Source organism: Trachypithecus francoisi, unplaced genomic scaffold, assembly GCF_009764315.1.
Source record: "Trachypithecus francoisi isolate TF-2019V2 unplaced genomic scaffold, Tfra_2.0 Lachesis_group1, whole genome shotgun sequence".
Classification (NCBI taxonomy): Eukaryota; Metazoa; Chordata; class Mammalia; order Primates; family Cercopithecidae; genus Trachypithecus; species Trachypithecus francoisi.
Genome location: NW_022681454.1, coordinates 50,202,426 through 50,227,938, shown reverse-complemented (window position 1 = coordinate 50,227,938; position 25,513 = coordinate 50,202,426). Strand labels below are relative to the sequence as shown.

Here is a 25,513-nt window from a genome sequence, read left to right as displayed (position 1 = left end):
CCTTCCCCTGCATATTTTGAGTAATTATCTTCCAAGACCCATGTATCTTTTCTTGACATCTCTGAGCATGATTCCTGAAAAGAGATATTTTCTTTTAAAATTTTTTGTGCAATAGTCAATGCCTTTGCAAATAACACTACCTTTAATACAGCTTACATATCCTCATTTCAGTATTCAGTAATCACAACAGTTCATTATGTGAACAGCAGTGAAAAGGTTTAATCACTGGATATGAAGTTACTAGAAGAAGCAACGATATAACCAAAGGATCAAATTGAGAACTTCAATGTCAACAATAAAATAAACAATCACAACAACAACAAAAGCATAAATAAGTTATAAACAAATGTAAAGATAGGATTGCTTATTTCCTATCCAGAAGTAAATATCTAGAGCAGTAACCCCTTGCAGCTATTGCCTTCATTTAAGTAAATCTGTTCTGATAAAAGCAGTTTTCAGAAACTGATTTGAAAATAATAATTAAACGAATGTTGTCAGAATAATGTGGAAGCACACTGTTTCAACTTTAGGAAAGGCAAATAGTTGCAATCCAATTAAACAGGAAAGAAAACAGCCCTCATTTCAGATGATGAACTGGCAGCAGTACTTTCAACTCTACCTTAAGAAAATGGCAAGTGAAGGCCTGTATCTGCAAACTTTTGAGTCCTTAAGAAAAGGTAAACACTACGATGAGACAGTCGCTTCACATGCACAAAAATGTGGAGAAACTGACAGCCTCATCCACTGCTGGTGAGAATGTAAAATGGTGCAGCGACTAGGGAAAATAATCTGGCAGTTCCTCAAGAAGTTAAACACAGTTACCTTATGACTCACCAGTTTCACTTAGGTGTGTAATCAGGAAAATGAAAACACTGTCCACACAAAAACTTGTACACAAATGTTCCTAACAGTAAAAAAAAAAAAAAAAAAGGAAAAAATGCCCTCCAACTGATGAACGGATAAACAAAATCTGCTACATCCATAAAATACGATTCAGCAATAAAAAATAAAGTACTGATACGTGCTATAAGATGGATGAACTCTGAAAACATTCCAAGTGAAAGAAGTCAGTCACAAGGACCATATATTAGTTTATAATTCCATTTACATGAAGTGTACGAAGCAGGCATAGGCACACAGAAAGTAAATTAGTGGTTGCTGAAGCGGGGTGGGGGAATATTTGGAGGTACTGCTAATAAGAATGAGGTTTCGGATGGGCGCAGTGGCTCACGTCTGTAATCCCAGCACTTTGGGAGGCCGAGGCAGGTGGATCACGAGGTCAGGAGATCAAGACCATCCTGGCTAACACGGTGAAAACCTGTCTCTACTAAGAACACAAAAAATTAGCCGGGTGTGGTCGCGGGCGCCTGTCCTCCCAGCTACTTGGGAGGCTAAGGCAGGAGAATGGCGTGAACCTGGGAGGGGAACCTTGCAGTGAGCCAAGATCGCGCCACTGCACTCCAGCCTGGGCGACAGAGCGAAACTCCACCTCAAAAAAAAAAAAAAAAAAATGAGGTTTCTTTTTGGAGTGATGAAAATGTTCTAATATTGATTGTGACTATTGCACAATTCTGTGCATATCCTAAAACCCACTGAATTGTACAGTTTAAACCAGTTAGTTGTATGGTATGAAAATTATATCTGAATAAAACTGTTACAAAAATACAAGGCAACTGATTTTTTCCTTAAAGACAGCTAAAAACAATGTATTTTTATTCAGCCTCATTCAGGTCTTAATTGGTTGAGTAGGAAAAGACTTTAACAGCCCAACCAACTTACAGTATTTAAATCCAGTTCCTACTCTCTGCACACATCTTACAGCCAAAAAGTATTTTCCCTGCACATCACCCAGGGACCAATTTTTCCAAAGTTCCTTGACTATCCTTAGGCCATGTGACTTTTAAGGAACCATAACCAAAAGCTATTAATTCCATTCAAAGAAGATATAAACATATTTTAGTGGAAAACTGGTGTGAATAAATAATACCTTAATATGTGTCTTTTCGGCTGTAATTAGGACAAAGTAAACACAAAGGGGAAAAAGAAGCAATCTTGTTAGGCCTGGATATTTGGAATTATTTTTGTGTGCTATACAAAGAAACGGAAAAGTTGCAAACCCTTTTGTTTTCTGTATGCTAAGGATCTCCTCAGAGACAAAAACACACTGCCTGTTCTAAGCAAATTGAAATCTCTTCCTCAAACATAAGGGCTTATAACTAAGACATTGTTCTAAGCTTTGTCTCCTGAAAGCTATCCATAACACCTCACTCCCAACCAAAACCACTTAATTGCCCCTTGTCCCCTGCCCCTAATAGGGGCAGTGTGGTCTGACGAGCCCCAAGAACCTTACCTTATGTCTTTCATTGTGGCAGTGTTTCAGAAAAGGGTTCCTCGAATTAAAAGTCGGCGTATCCTATTTGACTCCCGCTCCTCCCGTATCAGGTACCTACAGCCAACCATGCCAAGAGCTTCCGCATTATCTCCGCATCGGAGAGCTACAAGATAAAGCGCAAGAACACGACACGCATCTCAGTAAATCATGTATTGTGGGCCCGACTCTGTCTTCAACATACCTGGGGCACCGTGTTTTATCTCTTTTCCATACCCTTTCCTCCCGATATCCTCCAGTTTCAGAGAACGCATCCGGAGACCCATTGGCAGGTTCCTGGATTCGCCTCAATTTTGGTCCCGCCTCTCTGCTTCGCATTTTCAGGCTCGGTCACACAAGAACGACGATGGCGCCGGATTGTGCCAGAATGGGTGAAAACAGAAGGAAAATGAACCGCTTGCAGCAAAACCCACTATTGGGCCTCCAACGCGGAAGGAGGAGCGGTCAAGTGCACGTCTTCAGGCTCAGGCTCTTCCGATTGGCTGCTGCGACATAACGTGGCCTGTGATTGGCTACGGCACCGGCGCAGGGCCTTCGGAGAGGAAGTGTGGAAGTCCCGCGCCTCTAAAGCCCGCCTTTCCTGACAAATAAAGGTCGTAGCCGCAGTCAACGGGCGGAGCTAAAGTGGTCGTGATTCATGCTGTCGCGGGAACCCCGAACCCACGTAACAAGAAGATGACCCGAAGTTGCTCCGCAGTGGGCTGCAGCACCCGTGACACCGTGCTCAGCCGGGAGCGCGGCCTCTCCTTCCACCAGTGCGTATGGGAGCAGCCTCGTAGCTTTCGAACTCCCTGCGGGGCCCGGCGGGCCGTAGCGCGGCGTGGGGCGGGGCCGGGCCGCACTGTGGGTCGCGCCGTGGATGTGACGCGACGTGACGTGCGCAGCGTCGGGGCGTGGGAGCGGAATTGGGGCACTGTGAGAATTGAGGTTCTCCTCTCTCAGTGTTTACCTCTTTGTAGCCGGGTCTAGCACCGCCTACCGCTTTAGCGAGAGTTACGCGAAAGGAGTCCTCCATTAATTGAATGGTCTTATTATTTAAAGTGAGGAGGCCGGAAGAGAAGGCAGTTTGGGACAACGGTTGAAGTGTGTGGCGTGTTCCTGAGCACGAGTACAGATCAGTTTTCTCCTGTACTGGCAGACATTGCAAGTTCTTAAGTGCTATTAGCCGAGCTCTACAAGGCCGGTGCGATTCTGGTTGGATTTGTTTATGGCAGGGAAGTTTCATTTGGCTCGACAGTGGGGAAGAATTTCAGACCAGTCTTATCTGAACTCTTATCCATGGTTCAGACTGCTATAGGTCATTAAAATCAGTATTCAGAGTGTACCGGCAAGTAGAAAAGTGGGTAAAATAGATCATCACAGACAAAAGGAGCAGATTTATGGAACGATCAAAAAGAACTTTATGGTTGGAAAGTGGGGTTAGGAAGAGGGTAGTTAGGAATGGCATGGGAAAATGTAAAGGATAGAAAGTGCAAATATAGAGGAATGGGAAAGTACCTGAGAGACAAATCATTTAAAAAATTTAAATGCCAGGTTGAGGAGTTTGGATTATGTATGGTAGGCTGTGTATCAAATTCATTGATTTTTTTTTTTTTTTATGTTTTAAATAAGGCTGATTCCTCCACCTAAATTGTTAACAGTGTGAACCAATTCATTCTGTATGTGAGAGGATAATTGATTTGGGATTTTTCTTGTGATAGAGGTAGCTTTAAATTAGGGAGACATGAATTCCAATTTTAATTGATTATTTATTGATCTCTGTACTTAGCTCTGGGTCTTGGTTTCTTCTTCTGTAAGAGGAATAAAAACCTGCCTTGTAGAGTTTTGTAAAACCAAAACATAAGACTTTATAGCATATGTAGACCACAAGGTAAATGCTTTAAAAATGGTATTATTACCAATTTAATTTTTTCCAGAACTCAAAACTAGTTATGTAGGTTAGACTACAATATTTCCCAGCCTTTTTCTTCTTTTTTTTTTTTCTTTTTTTGGAGACAGGGTCTCACTGTTGCCCAGGCTGGAGAGCAGTGGCACTATCACAGCTCAGCGCAGCCTCTATCTCCCAGGCTCAAGTGATCCTCCCACCTCAGCCTCGTGAGACTACAGGCACAGGCCACCACCCCGGCTATTTTTTTTTTTTTTTTTTTTTTGGTAGAGAAGAGGTCTCAGTGTGTTGCCCAGGTTGGTCTCCAACTTCTGGGCTGGGATTACAGGCATGAGCCACCCTGCCCGGCCCCAGCCTTTTTCATAGCATTTTACGCATAGGAAATAATTGTTCAATACTTTGGGGGCAAACCTACAGCACTCTTTGGGGCTGCCTTGAAGTAACTACTCAGGTGTCCCAGGCCAATATCAACAGCTGTACTCGGCATACCAGTTGGGAAGCTTTGCATCAGAGGACCATGCTAGTAATAGAAGTTGTTGGACCAGCCACCTTTTGAGGGTTCCTTGCACATTAAGAGACTATACCAAATCTGTGGAAAAGCTCCCTTGCAAATATGTTCCATGAGTTAAAAAATAACTCAGTGAAAAAAGATAGATTTACTCCAACCTTATTGGAAAAAGAATTCCCTGTTCATTTTCCCTTGATCAAGTATCATCATCTTCCTGGAACAATAAAATTGTAATCCCAGAAATGGAATTAGTTGTTCCTAGGAAAGCGCAAACTTTGGATAGTACTTTACAGTTTACAAAGTGATTTTGAATACATTTGTAGCCTCATACACTCTTACTACAGCCCCGTGAGGAAGTTCTAAGATTGAGAGATGTGTCTAATACCATATAGCTGGTAAAAGGTCGGTGTTCTGACCTTTTAAAGCTATAAAGCTTAAAAACAGGTTTTCCAAGTCAGTGTTCTTTCTCAAGGTGATTGAGAGAGTATCTCAGAATTATGTTTTACCATACTGCTATATTTTTGTAGCAATTAACTGAGAAATAAAATTTACACCAATCTCAGTTCTGGTAACTATGTGCCTTAAAGTCTAAATTAAGATGCACAAAAAGCATAGTTACCTGTAAATCTGTCTCTAAAATAAGTCAAAGAAGAGGGGGCAGAAAGAGTAGTTTTGTGGTTTTTATTGTGTTAATTTCACAAGTTTCTTGTTTTTTTTTTTTTGAGATGGAGTCTTGCTGTCGCCCAGGCTGGAGTGTAGAGTGGCGCAATCTTGGCTCACCGCAACCTCTGCCTCCCAGATTCAAGTGATTCTCCTGCCTCAGCCTCCCTAGTAGCTGGGATTACAGGTGCGAGCCACCATGCCCAGCTAATTTTTGTGTTTTTATTAGAGACAGGGTTTCACCATGTTGGCCAGGCTGGTCTTGAACTCCTGACCTCAAGTGATCTGCCCGCCTCAGCCTTCCAAAGTGTTGGGATTACAGGCGTGAGCCACCACGCCTAGCCAACAAGTTTCTAAACATAATTTGGCTTGGATTGAAAAATAAATGCAAAGTAATTTTTATAATCAGGACTAGCAAAAAGTAGTGCCTTTAAACATGAAAAAGTTGAATATAGTAAATATACTTGTCTTGTTTTCTACTGCTGCATAACAAGTTACCTCAAAATTCACTATAAACATTATCTCACACATTTCTAAGGGTCAGGAATTCAGGAGTGTAGCTGGATGTTATGGTATCTCATAAGATTGCAGTCATCTGAAGGCTGAAGTCACCTGCTTTCAAAAAAACTAACTCAACATGGCCTTTGACTGGAGGCCTCAGTTGCTCACAAACTAGTTTTCTCCACAGGACTGCTTATAACATGCCAGATACCTTACTCCAGAGCAAATGATTCTCTACAGGGAGCAAGGAGGAAAACTTGTTCCTTTATGACAGTCTGTGGTCACTTATTTCCATTCCTTAGCAAATCACTAACTCTAGCCCATACTCACTCACGGGGAGGGGAATTAGGCTCCACCTTTTTTTTGTGACAGAGTTTCACTCTTGTTGCCCAGACTGGAGTGCAATGGTGCGATCTCAGCTCACTGCAACCTCCACCTCTGGATTCAAGAGATTCTCCTGCCTCAGCCTCCCCAGTAGCTGGGATTACAGGCACCCGCCACCACGCCCGACTAATTTTTTTGTGTGTTTAGTAGAGACGGGGTTTCACCATGTTGTCCAGGCTGGTCTTGAACTCCTGACCTCTGATCCTTCCGCCTCAGCCTCCCAAAGTGCTGGGATTACAGGCATGAGCCACTGCGCCCGGCCAGGCTCCACTTCTTAAAAGGAGGAGTACCAAATAGTTTAAAATCACCACAGGAAAGGAAAAGAGTCATACATTCTTTAACCATTTAAATTTCAGCAGATTCTGTTAAGTGTAGGAAGTGAAGACAAAATACAGTAGGATTTTTAATATGAGAATTGCCCCTCTATGATTGACACAGACAATCAGATATTGAACTTGTGGATTAAAAAAATCTAAGAACTTTGAAAAACGAACTAAGTAAACTTTTAATTCACTCGGCTTTATGTTTCTATAAAGCAGTAAAATAATAAATGGGTTTATATAATAAATACTACTGCAGTATTACTATAATGTTTTCATGTTAATGGAACTTTAATATGATTGCCATAGATTTCCAACTGATACCATACAGCGCTCAAAATGGATCAGGGCTGTTAATCGTGTGGACCCCAGAAGCAAAAAGATTTGGATTCCAGGACCAGGTGCTATACTGTGTTCCAAACATTTTCAAGAAAGTGACTTTGAGTCATATGGCATAAGAAGAAAGCTGAAAAAAGGAGCTGTGCCTTCTGTTTCTCTATACAAGGTACTTAAATGTAGGTGTAAGTCAACAAAATGAAAATTTACAGAGCCTTTAAAAATCAAGATAGCCCCCATTATAGCTAGAATTTGCAGACAGAAAAAAATCCCAAGTCTTAAATCCAGTAATAGATTTTAAATGCTTTGAAAATTTAAAAAAAAAAAAGTCTATATATATTAGCATTTGTTCTGGAGCTTTTAAAAAACTATATAAATGCAAATCATTTGTCTAGATATATATAAAGGTTACTAACCAATTGCAAAAATCAACTGGTAGATATAAATAGCCTTAGAATACAGACTTTTTAAAATTATGAGACAGCTTTCAAAGTACTTTGAAAATATCTATGTTTTTTGATTCCTCCTAATCATGTTATTTATCTTGATCAAAAATATACCTAATTATTAACATTGATACAGGAAGTATATGGGAAATAATGAAACTTTCTATAGGTGAGTTGCCAGTATTGGTATGATATTCCTCTGTTTCCTATGACTGTTTTTATTTTATCCTTTTACCCCTTAACCACAACTCTGACACATGGGCTTTCACTTTCTGCACAGTCTGTGATAGTCACCTAACTGTTCTATCCTGACACTTGCCTTACTTTCCTCTTAATCATCAGAGTCTCCTTCTTTCAGTATTGGTTTATCTCATTCCCCTATTCGGAAGTATTTAGTTGGTGTCAAATTCAAACTCACCAAGTTCCAAGAGCTTACTGTTAATTGATTTGTACATTTTTAACTGCCTTGAATTATCTTTTCAAACCGTATATACTTACTATATATGTGATAAATTTGCCTGCTTTCATACTTTTGTGTAAACTCAATAATGGCTGCCATTATTGAGAGCTACAATGGTCCAGGCATTGTACTAGGAGATCTACATAAATTCTTATATTGTATCCTCAAAACAACCTTGTATTATTATCCACATTTTACAGATGAGGACACAAGGGATTGTAGAGCTTATGTGACAGCTAATTGAGGGAGCTAAGATTCAAACCCAGGTCAGTCTTAATTCCAAAGCCATGCTCTGTCCACTATGCCTTCTTTTTTGCACAAATAACTTCTCTGTCACCTTCATTAACCATGTTATTGTACCTTCTAAGAACTGCTTAAAACTCACTTCCATGAAGCCGTCCCAGTTTACTACCACTTTTCTCTAGTTACTTTATTTCAGAAACTTTCAACATCACATTAATATTTCTGTGTAGTGCAAAAAAAAAAAAAACTGTTTATAGTACCCTATAAACTATACATTAAAACATTCAGAGATTATGACCTTTTCTTTCCTAACTAACTCTCCACAGCAACCAGATTAGTGCTTTGTATCTAGGGTATTTTTACAGATACTCTTCGGTGTGATTATTTCTAAAATAACTTTAATTTTATATGTCTGTCATAGATTCCTCAAGGTGTACATCTTAAAGGTAAAGCAAGACAGAAAATCCTAAAACAACCTCTTCCAGATAATTCTCAAGAAGTTGCTACTGAGGACCATAACTATAGTTTAAAGACACCTTTGATGATAGGTGCAGAGAAACTGGCTGAGGTGCAACAAATGTTACAAGTGTCCAAAAAAAGACTTATCTCCGTAAAGAACTACAGGATGATCAAGAAGAGAAAAGGTTTACGATTAATTGATGCACTTGTAGAAGAGAAACTACTTTCTGAAGAAACAGAGTGTCTGCTACGAGCTCAGTTTTCAGGTATTTCCCCCTGGTAACCTGTAGTATTTACAAAAATAGCTGTTTTTCTGAAAGACCTTTAAATATTTATTTTGTTCTTGCCTATGAAAACATGCTTTTAGTTGGGAAGTGAAAGTCTCAGCTTAAGCAAGAAGAAAGAAAATCACCAAAATTCTTTTGTATCTTACGGTTTTCCAGTTATAAAAGTAACATTTATTATAGGAAAAGCAAAGAAATATTTAAGTAATTAAAATAATGTGTAATCCCACTACCCAGAGATGAGACCATATGGTTTATACCATTTTCTGTTCTGCACTTTTCACTTTTTATAGTAGCTCTTACCCATTTGCTACTGCAAATTCATTATAAACAGTTTTAACTGCTACATAATTTTACCAAAGTCTTTTTGCAGTGGAGTTGTACTAGTTTACAGAATTTCTTTGAGCTTGGAAATTGTGTATCTCCACATTTTTTTCTAAAATATTCTGTAGAGTAGACCTGTAAACCCACGGAAAGGCTACCTAGTCCTCTTTGTGAACTAAGATATTTGAAAAAGGGCAAAATAAAAATTGCCAACTTATTCTTTGATGAAAGCAGCAGAGATTTGGATTACATTCTAGGAAACGAGAAACGTGTCCTGTTTTTAGAAAAGAGTAGGTATCTCCAAAGGAGGAGAATATTTTTTGTTTTTCTAAGAGGGGACTAGAAGTCATAAATAGGAATCCCCACCAGGAAAAGAATTTTTTTTTCTTTCTCGATATTAGGCAAGATGGTCTGTGAAGAGTACCCTATCCCCAGAAATGTTTTTCATATCTAATTTTCACCCTCAGATAAATACTAATCAGGGAACAAAATTAAATAAATAAATATCCTCATTTTATTTTCTTTCCTGTTCCTCTAAAAATCTCTCCACTCAGGCTGCCACTGAATAGTAAAACATAATTCAAGTTGAAAAATTTTTTTTCCCTCTAGTGAAATGATTCCAGATGAACCGAATAAATTGGTCAAGGGGCCTACGTGAATATTAACCTCTGAATAGACTTAATTAAAATGCATCTATATTTGTATTTGAATGTTGATGCCCAGTGCTTTTGACATCCAAATGCTGTAATCTGTACCTGAAAATTTTACTATTCGTCACAAAGAATAAAAAAATTTATTTTAACAGATTTTAAGTGGGAGTTATATAATTGGAGAGAAACAGATGAGTACACCACAGAAATGAAACAATTTGCATGTACACTCTACTTGTGCAGTAGCAAAGTCTATGATTATGTAAGAAAGATTCTTAAGCTGCCTCATTCTTCCATCCTCAGAACGTAAGTGAATTACTTTATTTTTTAAAAGTGTCTTTCTTGTCACCACATCTTGTTGATTACATGTGAATTACTCTTTAGATGTTAAACCATATTATTCTTTTATCACATTTTACTTATTAAGGCTATTAGTACTCATACTCCCATAAAAAAAAGAAAACATGGACTAATGAAAAAATGGACTCCCATTTTCTGTTTTTTAAAAACTTCTAGGTGGTATTTGCCTCTTATCACAAAAGCAATATTTTCACTAACAAAATGAAGATACACAGTGTGACAAGCTTTTTGCATCTCCCAGACACTCTGGGTGGATAAAATTTGAATCCTGAAATACTGGAAATTCCAGTATACTTCAGTAGTTTAATATCTGACTATCCTGGAAAATCTAGAACAGTTCTGGATCGATCGCCATTGGTCTTTAGGCAAAGCACCAAAAAAATCTGCATTTTTCATAAGCACTGCAGTTGATGCCAATGTAGGTTGTCCAGGGAACAGATTTTGATAAATAATTTTTTAGGATTTGTGATCAAAATGGATAGATATAATTCTCTTCGTGTGGAGTAGTTAACAATGATTTTTTAGTAATGTCTTACAAATTTAATACTGAATTCTTAATTTTTACTGTTTTTACCACTAGTTTTACAGATTCCTTTTTTTATTTTTGAGACTGAGTCTTGCTCTGTCACCCAGGTTGCATGCAGCACAGTGGCACGATCTCAGTTCACTGCAACCTTGCCTCCCAGGTTCAAGCAATTCTCATGCCTCAGCCTCCTACTGAGTAGTTGGGATTGCAGGCATGTGCCACCACACCCAGCTACTATTTTATATTTTTACTAGAGATGGGGTTTCGCTTTGTTGGCCAGGCTGATCTCAAATCCCTGGTCTCAAGTGATCTACCCGCCTTGGCCTCCCAAAGTGCTGGGATTACAGGCATGAGTCACCATGCCCAGCCTAGTTTTACAGATTCCTTTTTTTTTTTCTGAGATGGAGTCTTGCTCTGTTGCTCAGGCTAGAGTGCACTGGTGCAAGATCTTGGCTCACTGCAGTCTCAGCCTCCCAGGTTCAACCCATTCTTCTGCCTCAGCCTCCCGAGTAGCTGGGATTGCAGGCGTCCACCACCACGCCCAGCTAATTTTTATATTTTTAGTAGAGGTGGGGTTTCATCATGTTGGCCAGGCTGATCTCGAACTCCTGATCTCATGATCCACCCACCTCAGCCTCCCAAAGTGCTGGGATTACAGACATGAGCCACTGTGCCCAGCCCAGATTCCTTTTTTAAAAATTGTAGATTTTCCTCTATACACACTATTACAATAATACTACTAATAAAAGATTTAAAAATAATTGACCTTCAGAGTGGGCTGCTCTTCCAAAAAAATTTAGAAGAGGAAAAATTTATTGTTCCCATACATTATATATAAACAATTACTGTTAACACTTAGAGTATTTCCTTCCTGTCTGTGTGTGTGTGTGCACTTAGATTTACTAGTGTTTACATAGTTATGATCTTTTGTAAATAAATTTCCAACCAGCCTTTTATCACTTTATTATGTATGCCTTTTATCTATAACGTTATTTTGCACTATTTATAGACAAGTTTTAATAACTGCATGATACATGGTAGTCCTACCCTACCTAACTCTGGCGTTCTCCACCTATTGGACATTTCTGTTGTTTCCATTTTGGGGTTATAATTGTTTTTTCATATATTTAGATGAACATTTGTATATAAGGCTTTACTCTTTTATAATATGGTTTTACCATTCAGGCTAGATATTATTTATAAATATTCACTTTTTGCTAAGCAAGAGAGTTTTATAGGTGCTATGTTAATTTCTCCTCCTATACCTTTTTGGTTTTTTTGTTTTCTGATAGCTGTACATATTCTGGGGGTACATGTGATATTTTGATACATTTATATAATTTGTAATGATCAAATCAGGGTAATTAAAATATCCATCATTTATAAATCCGAACATCTATCTTTTCTTTGTGTTGAGAAGCATATACCTTTTTAATCTCTTCTACACTGGTTTTAAAGTGTTACTTAATGATATTTCATTATGGTTTATATAAGATATTTCATATAACTTCTCATCTTTTCTTTTTCATGGTTTTCTTCATTTCCCATAGTTCTACATCAGCTCCTAGATTAAATCTTCCTGGTAATTCCAGCTCACATTTATCTTTTCTCTCTTCATGTCATTTTGCATTTTGTGACCTTTGCTGTAACATTATATATATATTTAGATTTATAATTCCAGTACTCAAACAGTTGCTCATTTCTTTAGGTACTTTGCATATAAGTAAGGTATATTGTTTAGTATGATGGTAATACATGTTTCTTATAAAACATTCAAACCATATATAAGTACATAAATACCAGAAAGTGAGAAACACAGTACTTCCTTTCCCCTAATCCCACAAGATAACTACAATTAGCAGTTTTGTGTATATCCTCCGAGTTAAAAAAAACAAAAAACTATTTACCTACCAATAAAATTTTGTTTTAGTGGCCATATAGTGTTCTGTTATATTAATGGTATATAGAGCTTCCGTTTATTTTCTTGTATTAATATAAGATTATATTACATTAATATAAGATTCTAATATTAATGGTATATACATTTCCATTTATTTTCCCATATAAAAAGTGATCTGTTTTTAACACAGTTATCTTAAGTATTAGATTTTTATAATCATTATATTTAATATTCATTTATTCAATAAATATTTATTGATCAGGAGCGGCCAGTGAGGCAGGAGGAAAACCAGGAGATTGTGATGGCCTGGAAGCCAAGTGTAGAAAGTATTTCAAGGAGGGAGTAGTCCACTATGTCAAATGCTGCTGGGAGATCAGGTAAGATGAGGACAGAGAATTGACCATTGGATTTTGCAAGATGAAGGTCATTGGTGACCATGACAAAAGCAGTTACAGTAGAGTGGTGGAGAGGTAAACCTGGCTGGAGTGGGATTAAGAGAGACTAAAATTGAAGAAGCAGAGAAAATGATTGTGGACTCTTCCACGGAGTTTTGCTATGAAGGAGAGCAAAGAAATGGGTCTGTAGGTAGAAAGGAACATGCATTGAGGAGAGGGTGTTTGTTGAGATGGCAGATGTTCCAGCGTGTTTGCATGTTTATGGGAATGATCCAAGAGAGAAAAGAAAATTCGTGACATATAAGATAAATGATAATTGCAGGAGGATGACATCCAACACCACTGTGGAAGGAAATGTGACCTTAACGTTTTGGGACAGTTCATCCACTGAAACAGGAAGAAAAGCAGAAGTACAGATACAATAGGTTAACAGATTTGGTAATAGGAAAATGAGTTTTGTCTTTTAAAAAGATGGGTTCTTGGCCGGGCGCGGTGGCTCACACCTGTAATTCCAGCACTTTGGGAGGCTGAGGCGGGCGGATGACGAGGTCAGGAGATCAAGACCATCCTGGCTAACACGGTGAAACCCCGTCTCTACTAAAAAAATACAAAAAAATTAGCCGGGCATGGTGGCGGGCGTCTGTAGTCCCAGATACTCGGGATTGTGAGGCAGGAGAATGACGTGAACCTGGGAGGCGAAGCTTGCAGTGAGCTGAGATCGCACCACTGCACTCCAGCCTGGGTGACAGAGTGAGATTCCATCTCAAAAAGAAAAAGGAAAAGATGGGGTCTCACTGTGTTGCCCAGATTGGCCTTGAACTTCTGGGCTTAAGCAATCCCGGAGTAGCTAGAACTATAGACATGCAACACCACACTCAGCAGGAAAATGAGTTTTTATTGCATTGCTTCTGTTTTCTCAATGAAATAAAGTTATTAACTGAGAGTTGAGGAGGAAGGCATTAGATTTGGAAAGAAAGGAGAATATGTGACCAGTCACCGACAGGAAAAGTAAGTAACTAGAAAATTGCAGTACCAGGTTTGTGGTCAAAACTGTTGTCTTGGCCGGGCGCGGTGGCTCAAGCCTGTAATCCCAGCACTTTGGGAGGCCGAGACGGGCGGATCACGAGGTCAGGAGATCGAGACCATCCTGGCTAACACGGTGAAACCCCGTCTCTACTAAAAACTACAAAAAACTAGCCGGGCGAGGTGGCGGCGCCTGTAGTCCCAGCCACCCGGGAGGCTGAGGCAGGAGAATGGCGTAAACCCGGGAGGCGGAGCTTGCAGTGAGCTGAGATCCGGCCACTGCACTCCAACCTGGGTGACAGAGCGAGACTCCGTCTCAAAAAAAACAAACAAACAAACAAACAAAAAAAAAACTGTTGTCTTTCCCTCCATAATGATGGAGAAACAATTCGATGGTTAAGAATTGGACGATGACAGACCAAACTAGACTTAAATTTTTTAAAAACCCTTGGTTTGGTTAGATAGGGTGCCCCATGAACTTCTAATTGTCATATATCTTTCTCTAGTCTTAGCTACATCAGATACTTCTCTAATTTTCTGTTCACTGATGTTGGATTCTTTTTCAGTTCTCCCTGGATTCTTTATGTCCAAAACTTTCCCAAAGCTGTGTTTTTTTATAATTTTCAGTGTTTGCGGTCTTTTAAGGTAATTTATTTTCACAAATCCTTTGAAACTAAGTCTTAATATCCTCAACTTTCCTTGTTATAATAGTGATACGTTTAGTGTGATCTTGGTCATAGATAGAAAATGCTGGCACATTTGCTCCTTATTTATATTTCCTGTTTCTAATTTTTGGTTTATATTCACTGCAATTTAGTAAACCAACTCCCTCTATAGATTACCTGCTGTGAGAGAATCAAAAGTCACAACAGTGGGAGGAGCTAAAAGTCTTAACAGAAAAACACTTAGCACTGTAGATCTCTAGGACTATATTTTTCCCAGGCAGAATTTTAGGCAGCACAAGTGACTCCCTATAATCATTCCATAACTAAGTTATTAGATATTGGTTTGTTAATTTAAAATATCATGTTGATGAGCGTATACATGAAAATTGGTTTGAACTTTTGCAAGGACAATTTGGGAATATGAATTTTAAACTGACCCACCAACTTATGTGCAGCTGAAATCCAAACTTTGTCTTTAATTTCTTATTAAAATATAAGTAAGTTTACCTCAGAATGTTATTCCTAGGAATTAGACAAATGACATAAATATGTATATGTGTATGGGTGCACATGCATACATATACACATTGTACCATTATCTAAAAATTTGATATTATCAAGATGTCCTTCGATTAGAGTTGGTTAAATTATTTTTCATTTAACTATACTGTGGTATATACTGTGTACACATTTAAAATGTTGCTGTAGGTTGATATTTAAGGGCGCATAAAAATATGTGAAACATTACTTACCATTAAGTGAAAAATAGTTTCAGTATACAATTTTGAAAATTATATCTAGGTATGTATACACAAAGATATTAACAGTAACTTTTACTTTCTTCTTTATACTTTTTGTGTTTAGTTTTTTTAAAAAGAAGAATGTGTCTTTTTTTTATGATCAGAAGAAAATTTTTTTATTTTCAGAGAAGAAAAGAGATTTAAAGGAGAAATTGTTTCCTTCCTTACCGTTCTAACTCATGAACTTGGTTTGGGTATGCCTACTCTTTCTTGTAAAAGCTTTAAAAAATAAATCAACAAATCCACATACCATTCTGCTTCATGTTCATGACATTGTTGTAGTAGCTGTAGATTTTCAGATACCATTGAGATTTCCATTTAAAAATCAAACTCAGCAGAACATAAGTTGGTTGTTTTTTTAACACCCATTTAAAATAAAATTACATAGGGACATTAAGTGCTTTGTTATATATGTACCACATATGCAACACAGTTAGCATCTTTGGTGCTCATTTGAGAATCCTAATGTAAAACAAATAAACTAAACAATTAAAATTCGGTGACACACTTGCAAAGAGTTTTCAACATTCTAGTGTGCTGTAGCACTGCTATATTGCTTAGTCATTGTCTTACTATTTTTTCCTTTTTTATCTTTTAATTTTAGGTTCAGGGGTACATGTGAAGCTTTGTTACATAGGTTAACTCATGCCACAGGGTTGTTGTACAGATTATTTCATCCCAACCTCCACCCTCGAGTAGACCCCAGTGTCTGTTGTTTTCTTCCTTGAGTATAAGTTCTTATCTTTTTTTTTTTTTTTTTGAGACAGAGTTTCACTGTGTTGCCCAGACTGGAGTGTAGTGGTATGATCTTCGCTCACTGCAACCTCCACCTCTCGGGTTCAAGTGATTTTCCTGCCTCAGCCTACCAAGTACCTGGGATTATAGGCACACACCACTGAACCTGGCTAATTTGTGTATTTTTAGTAGAGATGGGGTTTCACCATATTGGCCAGGCTGGCCTCAAACTCCTGACATCAGGTCATCTGCCTCCCTTGGCCTCCCAAAGTGCTGCGATTACAGTCGTGAGCCACTGTGCCCAGCCAAGTTTTCATCGTTTAGCTCCCACTTATAAGTGAGAACATGCAGTATTTGGTTTTCTGTTCCTGTGTTAGTTTGCTGAGGATAATAGCCTTTAGCTCCATCCATGTTGCTGCAAAAGACATGATCTCATTCTTTTTTATGGCTACATAGTATTCCATGGTGTGTATGTACTACTTTCCCTTTATTCAATGTGTCATTGATGGAGATTCAGGTTGATTCCATGTCTTTGCTATTGTGAATAGTGCTGCGATGAAAATTTGCATGTGTGTGTCTTTATGGTAGAATAATTTATATTCCTCTGGGTATATAACCAGTAATGGGATTGCTGGATCAAATCGTAGTTCTCCTTTTAACCCTTTGAGGAATCACTTTCCACAATAATTGAATTAATTTACACTCCCAACAACAGTGTATAAGTAAGTTTTCCCATTTCTCTGCAATCTTGCCAGCATCTGTTATTTGTTGACTTTTTAATAATAGCCATTCTGACTGGTGTGGGATAGTGTCTCATTGTGGTTTTGATTTGCATTTCTCTAATGATTGGTGATGTTAAGCTTTTTTTCATATGCTTGTTGGTGGCGTGTATGTCTTGAAAAATGTCTGTTCATATCCTTTGCCCACTTTTTAATGGGCTTGTTTTTCTCTTGTAAATTTGTTTAAGTTCCTTATAGATGCTGGATATTATACTTTTGTCAGATGCACAGTTTGCAAATATTTTCTCCTATTTTGTAGGATGTCTGTTTACTGTTGACATTTTCTTTTGCTGTGCAGAAGCTCTTTAGCTTAATTAGATGCCACCTGTCAATTTTTGCTTTTGTTATGATTGCTTTGGTGTCTTTGTCATGAAATCTTTTACTGTTCCTATATCCAGGATGATATTGCCTCAGTTGCCTTCCAGGGTTTTTATAGTTTTGAGTTTTACATGTAAGTCTTTAATCCATCATGAGTTAATTTTTGTATGTGGCTTGTAAGGGTCCAGCTTCAGTCTGATGCGTATGGCTGGCCAGTTACCCCAGCACCATTTATTGAATAGGGAGTCTTTTGCCTTTTGCTTGTTTTTGTCAGCTTTGTAGAAGATCAGATTGTCATAAGTGTGTGGCCTTATTTCTGGTTTGCCTATTTTAATATACGAACAACAGATACTTTTGTCTTCTGAATAGATTATAACCTACTTATAGTCAAGGTATGTCTTTTGCCATCCTGTAAGTATGTTGTTTTGTTTTGTTTTGTTTTGAGACAGTTTTGCTCTGTCACCTAGGCTGGAGTGCAGTGGCGCAATCTTGGCTTACTGCAACCTCTACCTCCCAGGTTCAAGCACTTCTCCTGCCTCAGCCTCCTGAGTAGCTGGGATTACAGGTGCGCACCACCATGCCCAGCTAATTTTTGTATTTTTAGTAGAGATGAAGTTTAAGCATGTTGGCCAGGTTGGTCTCAAACTCCTGACCTCAGGTTATCTGCCTGCCTCAGCCTCCCAAAGTGCTGAGATTATAGGCATGAGCCACCATGCCTGGCCTATGAGTGTGTTTTTTAAACCTATTAATGCGTCATGAAATTAGTGGGTCATAATTGCCATTTAAGTATATATAAACACACATATATATATTTATTTAAACTATTACAGTCATCCCTTGGTATATGTGGGGGATTGGTTCTAGCACACCCCCCACTTGTGCCAGTATACCAAAATCCATGCATACAAAAGTCCTGTAGACAGTCCTGCAGTACTTATGTATATGAAAAGTTGGCTGGCTGTATATGCAAGTTTTGCGTCCTGTTAATACTGTATTTTCTCTCCATGCATTTGGTTGAAAAAAAAATTCAGGTATAAGTGTACCCATGCCATTTAGTTCAAAAGTCAACTCTGTGTGTGTGTGTGTGTGTGTGTGTGTGTGTGTGTGTGTGTAGTATATATATTTCATATATGTGAAAGTTCATAGTATGTACTAAAGGTGAATTTTGTTTATGAAACTCCTAGGTGACACTTAAAATATTTGGAAAGCCCTATCCCAAAATACTTAGAGAAGAACATTAAACTCACAATTAAGTAGAGGTCAGCTGTCCAGGAAGAAGCCTTGGTTGCCTTAGAATATAGCCAGAAAATCAGAAATTTAACTTAACAGACATTTGAGTTACAAAAGTATATGTTAGTTACAGGTGAACATCTAGTCTCTGCCTCAGAATCCCTTTAGTTTTAGACAATTATTAAATGTGGCTGTTTTCTTTCCTGGTCTATAACAAGTTAGAGTAAACCAGAAGTAAGAAGAATTCCAAAGATAGACACCGTAATAGGAAGAAAATACTTAGCAGTCTGAGAAGAGCAGGGATACTATGAAAGAACAGTAGCACAGGTAGGTTGTATAGGGGTGCAGATGCACACTTGTTATATGCCTTTAAGGGTGTAATTTTGAGGCTGTAAAGAGTGAGAAACACACTAAACCCCTGGGCATCAGGAAAGCCAGGTTTCACATTCGTTCATAACTAACAGTACATTATGGGCCAAGTCGCTTAACCTCTCCCTCTGTCCCAGTTTCCTAATCTGTAAAATGAGGTAGATGTACTAGATGTTCTCAAAGGTTCCTTTACATTCAGCAATTTTCTCATTTCAGTGAATTTACAGGTAAGACTTGTTTATGTTTTACAATATAAAAAGATCAGAACAAACTGGTTAGTTGTTTACTTTTTAAAGAATAAATGAGGAATTAAAAATATGTTGTATATTTGCATCTTAAAATACTACTTTGTGTTTCTAAGTTTCTCTTATCTTACTATTTTATTGTAACGAATTTACCATTGAAAATGTCTATAGAATTTGGCTGCTTATATACTTGGCTTTATTTCTACAGGGATAGGAGACTACTTTAGTACTGCTTAAGGCATTTTCCCATTTATCTTTTTATTTCTCTTTAAGTTTTCTGTTTTTCACTTTTTATATATTCTAGGTGGTTATCCAAATGCCAACCCAGTCCAGGTTTCAACAGCAACATTTTTTCTTTTCTTCAACGAAGAGTAGAGAATGGAGATCAGCTCTATCAATACTGTTCATTGTTAATAAAAAGTATACCTCTCAAGCAACAGCTTCACTGGGATCCTAGCAGTCACAGTTTGCAGGGGTTTATGGACTTTGGTCTTGGAAAACTTGATGCTGATGAAACGCCACTTGCTTCAGAAACTGTTTTGTTAATGGCAGTGGGTATTTTTGGCCATTGGAGAACACCTCTTGGTTATTTTTTTGTAAACAGAGCATCTGGATATTTGCAAGCTCAGCTGCTTCGTCTGACTATTGGTAAACTGAGTGACATAGGAATCACAGTTCTGGCTGTTACATCTGATGCCACAGCACATAGTGTTCAGATGGCAAAAGCATTGGGGATACATATTGATGGAGACGACATGAAATGTACATTTCAGCATCCTTCATCTTCTAGTCAACAGATTGCATACTTCTTTGACTCTTGCCACTTGCTAAGATTAATAAGAAATGCATTTCAGAATTTTCAAAGCATTCAGTTTATTAATGGCATAGCACATTGGCAGCACCTTGTGGAGTTAGTGGCACTGGAGGAACAGGAATTATCAAATATGGAAAGAATACCAAGTACACTTGCAAATTTGAAAAATCATGTACTGAAAGTGAATTGTGCCGCCCAACTCTTTAGTGAGAGTGTAGCCAGTGCGTTAGAATATTTGCTATCCTTAGACCTGCCACCTTTTCAAAACTGTATTGGTACCATCCATTTTTTACGTTTAATTAACAATCTGTTTGACATCTTTAACAGTAGGAACTGTTATGGAAAGGGACTTAAAGGGCCTCTGTTGCCTGAAACTTACAGTAAAATAAACCACGTGTTAATTGAAGCCAAGACTATTTTTGTTACATTATCTGACACTAGCAATAATCAAATAATTAAAGGTAAGCAAAAACTAGGATTCCTGGGATTTTTGCTCAATGCTGAGAGCTTAAAATGGCTCTACCAAAATTATGTTTTCCCAAAGGTCATGCCTTTTCCTTATCTTCTGACTTACAAATTCAGTCACGATCATCTGGAATTATTTCTAAATATGCTTAGGCAGGTATTAGTAACAAGTTGTAGCCCTACCTGCATGGCATTCCAGAAAGCTTACCATAATTTGGAGACCAGATACAAATTTCAAGATGAAGTTTTTCTAAGCAAAGTAAGCATCTTTGACATTTCAATTGCTCGAAGGAAAGACTTGGCACTTGGGACAGTTCAACGTCAGTATGGTGTCAGCGTTACAAAGACTCTCTTTCACGAAGAGGGTATTTGTCAAGACTGGTCTAATTGTTCACTAAGTGAGGCATTATTAGACCTGTCAGATCATAGGCGAAATCTCATCTGTTACGCTGGTTATGTTGCAAACAAGTTATCAGCTCTTTTAACTTGTGAGGACTGCATCACAGCACTGTATGCATCGGATCTCAAAGCCTCTAAAATTGGGTCACTATTATTTGTTAAAAAGAAGAATAGTTTGCATTTTCCTTCAGAAGGTCTGTGTCGGGTCATAAATATTTGTGAGCAAGTTGTAAGAACCCATTCAAGAATGGCAATTTTTGAACTAGTTCCTAAACAAAGGGAATTGTATCTTCAACAGAAAATATTATGTGAGCTTTCTGGGCATATTTATCTTTTTGTAGATTTGAATAAGCATCTCTTTGATGGAGAAGTGTGTGCCATCAATCACTTTGTCAAGTTGCTAAAGGATATAATAATCTGTTTCTTAAATATCAGAGCTAAAAATGTTGCACAGAACCCTTTAAAACAGTCAGAGAAAACTGATATGAAAACTTTATCAAGGAAACACTGGTTCAAGTTTTGCTAATACCAGTAGTAAATTCAGGCATTTGCTGAGTAACGATGGATATCCATTCAAATGAGAGACCTAAAATATATTAACATTTTAATTAAGAACACTTGGTCAACATTTTTTAAAGTTCAATTTACCATATTTTATAAATTGACCATTCTGCACAGTGGACAAGTTTGCAATTCTGACTTACTAAAATTTCAAATTCTGCATATCACAAAATCTGCTTATACTTTTGGTATGGCTTGTAGCATTTATGAGTTTTCCAAAATGTAGAAAGCAGTAAGTCAGTAGGAGCAGACTGGCCAATAGGTACTGTCTTTGAATTTACTACTGTAAGACTAAGCAGTGTTACTGGACACAGTTTTAACTCGTTCAATCTGCTTCAAAAACAAGAAAAACAACAACTCTGAGTTATCAGAACATTGACTCCTTTTATGACTACACTACATTTCTAAAAGATCTTTGGATTACAGTTCTTAAAAATATTAACAATACCTATAAAACCTTGAAGATAACTTTTACTTAAATATGAAAATTAAATTGTAGTTTGAAAATTAGGCTCAAGCAAATATCAAATACTGCAAAAATCCCCTTGTCCCAGGATACCTAAAATAGAAGTGCTTAAACTTCGTCAGGCAGAAGGTAAAGAACATGAGCCATGAGATTCTTCCTTGTGCTACAGCCACGCTGGGGAGTGCAGTCTGGAAAGAATGTACCTAATGTGTTTTTCACTATCCATTATCTCTGAACTTTGAAATATTACTTTTGAATAAAAGGCTGGACACTTATTAGTTTGACTTGAAAAAGCTCAGTGCTCATCAGAAAACAGGGGGAACCTAATTTGAAGATGGAAGCATACTAAGGACAGTTTTCTCCACTCACATCCACATTCGAAAAGAGAAACAGAAAAACATAGGTAACTCTGCTTTCACAAATGAGAATAGTTTAATGGATAGAAGAAACAAGCAAATTATTCACCTGTGTTATAAAAACATCTTTTTTGTCACTGAGTGTTTGCAAAGTACAGTTAATCCTAATATGAAAACTTAGAATTGTAAAAGATTAATGATAACATAAAATTATATTAATTAAAATTCCCCTTACAAAGTATATTTTGATATGTTTGTTTATTCTACCTCAAACAAAGGCTTAAGTTTTGAAGTGTAACCAATTTATACTTCATTTTATACAGAACCTATTGCTGAGAAGTCTGAATATTGTGCTTTTTGTTGTTTGTAAATAGAATTGAATACACCAGGATAAATCTTATTTAAAGGAAGCCTGTTTGTAAATCACCAACTTTAACTTATTGCTTATATAAATCCAAGCTCTGTACCTGATCTTTATGTAAAGCAAGATTTATATGTGTAGTATCTAATGCCCTTTGGTGTTACATTTGACTGATGTGCAGATGTCTGTATTTTAGTGTTTTGCATTACTTTAAGTGCTAGATAAATTGGAAAGAGATGGGCGATAGAGACAATGAATATTGAAAAATCTGAAGGTCACAGATTTCTCTTAGATAAGAAGATAAGAATAGTCTCATCACTACTTTTAGCCCAGTTAATTGCTCCTGCACTTGTGAAGGGGCTTGGAGTCTTATACCAGATTTACTTGATATGATACACTTTACAGTGAAATAAATTATTCATTCATATTTGATTTAGGGCAGTCTGGTTATAATTTCTACTTTGCATCTTGACCATTTTTTTCTTCAGAGAAAAGCATTCCCTTTAAAAATTTATCCTACTTCCCAATAACTAGTGCTAGGAGAAATGGTTATCCACATGCAAAAAAATTAACTTGAAATGAAGCAAAGACCTGAATAGAAGAGGTAAGGCTATACAACTTTTAGAAAATACAGAGTTAAACTTTGAAATTTGGATTAGGTGGTGGTTTCTTTTTTTCTTTCTTTCTTTCTTTTTTTTTTTTTTGAGGCAGAGTCTCGCTCTGTTGCCCAGACTGGAGCACAGTGGAGGGATCTTGGGTCACCACAACCTCCACTTCCCAGGTTCAAGCGATTCTCCTGCCTCAGCCTCCCGAGTAGCTGGGACTACAGGCATGCACCACCATGCCCGGCTAATTTTTGTATTTTTAGTAGAGACGGGATTTCACTGTGTTGGCCAGGCTGGTATCGAACTCCTGACCTCATGATCCACCCACCTTGGCCTCCCAAAGTGCTGGGATTACAGGTGTGAGCCACCGTGCCTGGCCAGGTAGTGGTTTCTTAAGACAAAGCACAGCAAAGGAAAATAATTGTACTTCATCAAAATTAACTTGTGCTTTGAAGGGATACCATCAAGAAAGTGAAAGACAACCCATTGAATGGAAAAAAATGTTTGCAAATCATTTATCTAATAAAGTTATATCTAGAATCTACAAAGAATTCCTATGACTCAAAAGGACAAATAACCAAAATTTTTAAATGGGTAAAGAATATGAATAGATTTTTCTCCAAAGGAGATATACAGAAGGCCATAAAACACATGAATATATGTTCACATCAGCTATCCAGAAAATGCAAATCAATATGACAATGAAATATCATATTGCACCTGTTAAGACAGCTATTAGAAGACATCGAGGCCGGGCGCAGTGGCCCATGCCTGGAATCCTTGCACTTTGCGAGGCTGAGGCAGGTGGATCACCTGAGGTCAGGAGTTTGAGATCAGCCTGGCAGCATGATGAAACCCTGTAATCCCAGCTACTCAGGAGGCTGAGGTAGGAGAAGCGTTTGAACCTGGGAGGCAGAGGTTGCAGTGAGCTGAGATCATGCCACTGCACTCCAGCCTGGGCAACAAGCAAGATTCCGTCTCAGAAAAAAATAAGACATGGCCAGGCACAGTAACTCATGCCTCAACTCCCAGCATTTTTGGAAGCCGAGGCAGGAGGATTGCTTGAACCCAGGAGTTTAAAACCAGCCTGGACAATAAACAGTGAGACCCCCATCTCTGAAAGGGGGAAAAAAAAAAAAAAAGACATAGTATTGGCAAGAATGTGGAGAAATTAGAACCCTCATACACTTTTGTTGGTGAGAATGTAAAATAGTCCAGCTAGTGCAGCAACTTTGGAAAATAGCCTGGCAGTTCCTCAAAAGCTTAGAGTTACCTATGACCTAGCACATTGTACTTCTAGGCATGTACCCAAGAGAAATGAAAACGTCCACACAAAAATGTGTACATGAACTTCATTGATAGTAGCCAAAAAGTGGGGAAAAGCCTAAATGTCCATTGACTGATTAATGAAAACAACAAAATGTGCTGTAACCACAAGATGGGTAAGTATATGTTTAACCTTATAACAAACCGCCAAAACTTGCAAAGTGAGTATCATTTTGCATTCTGGCCAGCAATATATCATTGTTTCCATTGCACTACTTCTTAGCACTTGATATTGTCAGGATTTTGGTCTGTTTTAAAGTAGCCATTGTAATAGGTGTCTAGTGCTATTTCATTGTAGTTTTCACTTGCATTTTCCTAATAACCAATGATGTGGAGCACCTTTTCATATGCTTATTTGCCATCGTGTATCTTCTTAGGTGAAAGGTCTGCTCAAGTCTTTTGTTCATATTTTGGAAGACTGGCTCTTACTGAGCATTAGTTACATATTCTGGATATAAGTGCATTATCAGATGTGTTTTGCAATTATTTTTTTCTCAGTCTGTGGCTTTTTTAATTTTCTTAACAGTGTCTTTTGAAAAGCAGATGTAATTAATTTTGGTACGTCCAGTTTTTCAATTTTTTTCTTTTTGGGAATCTTAGTTTTATACTAAAATCTTTGCCTAACCCAAGGTCACAAATTTTTCTTAGGTTTTCTTCTCAATATTTAGTAGGTTTTACATGTAAGCTATCATTCATTCTCAGTTAACTTTGGTATATGAGTTGAGGTTTTTGTTTTTTTTTTTTTTTTTTGAGACTGGGTCTCCCTCTTTTGCCCAGGCTGGAGAGCAGTGACACGATCTTGGCTCACTGCAACTCCACCTCCTGGGTTCAAGTGATTCCTGTGCCTCCTAAGTAGCAGAGACTACACGTGTGTGCCACCACACCTGGCTAATTTTTGTGTTTTTAGTAGAGATGGGGTTTTGCCATGTTGGCCAGGATGGTCTGAACTCCTGACCTTAAGTGATC

The 25,513-nt window shown here is 37.8% G+C and overlaps 1 protein-coding gene and 1 long non-coding RNA gene across 5 annotated transcripts; one reads left to right on the top strand and one right to left on the bottom strand.

Moving 5' to 3' along the window:
- On the bottom strand, positions 1–3,223 carry LOC117085386. Its single transcript, XR_004437932.1, has 3 exons — positions 2,606–3,223; positions 2,351–2,495; positions 1–74 (listed from the first exon to the last, which is right to left on the bottom strand). It is a non-coding gene; the product is annotated as an uncharacterized LOC117085386 (long non-coding RNA).
- THAP9 (THAP domain containing 9) lies at positions 2,956–22,788 on the top strand. 4 transcript variants are annotated; one of them, XM_033214263.1, is made up of 5 exons: positions 2,956–3,144; positions 6,957–7,152; positions 8,554–8,857; positions 10,005–10,155; positions 19,499–22,788. In XM_033214263.1, the coding sequence occupies exons 1-5, from the start codon at positions 3,065–3,067 to the stop codon at positions 21,396–21,398; spliced, it is 2,631 nt and encodes an 876-aa protein (XP_033070154.1). In that variant the 5' UTR covers positions 2,956–3,064; the 3' UTR covers positions 21,399–22,788. The 4 variants fall into 4 exon arrangements, with proteins under 4 accessions (XP_033070154.1, XP_033070157.1, XP_033070155.1 ...); XM_033214266.1 differs by having other exon boundaries at positions 3,016–3,144; positions 6,957–7,162; XM_033214264.1 differs by lacking the exon at positions 2,956–3,144 and adding an exon at positions 3,331–3,728.
- The last annotated feature ends 2,725 nt before the right edge of the window (positions 22,789–25,513 follow it).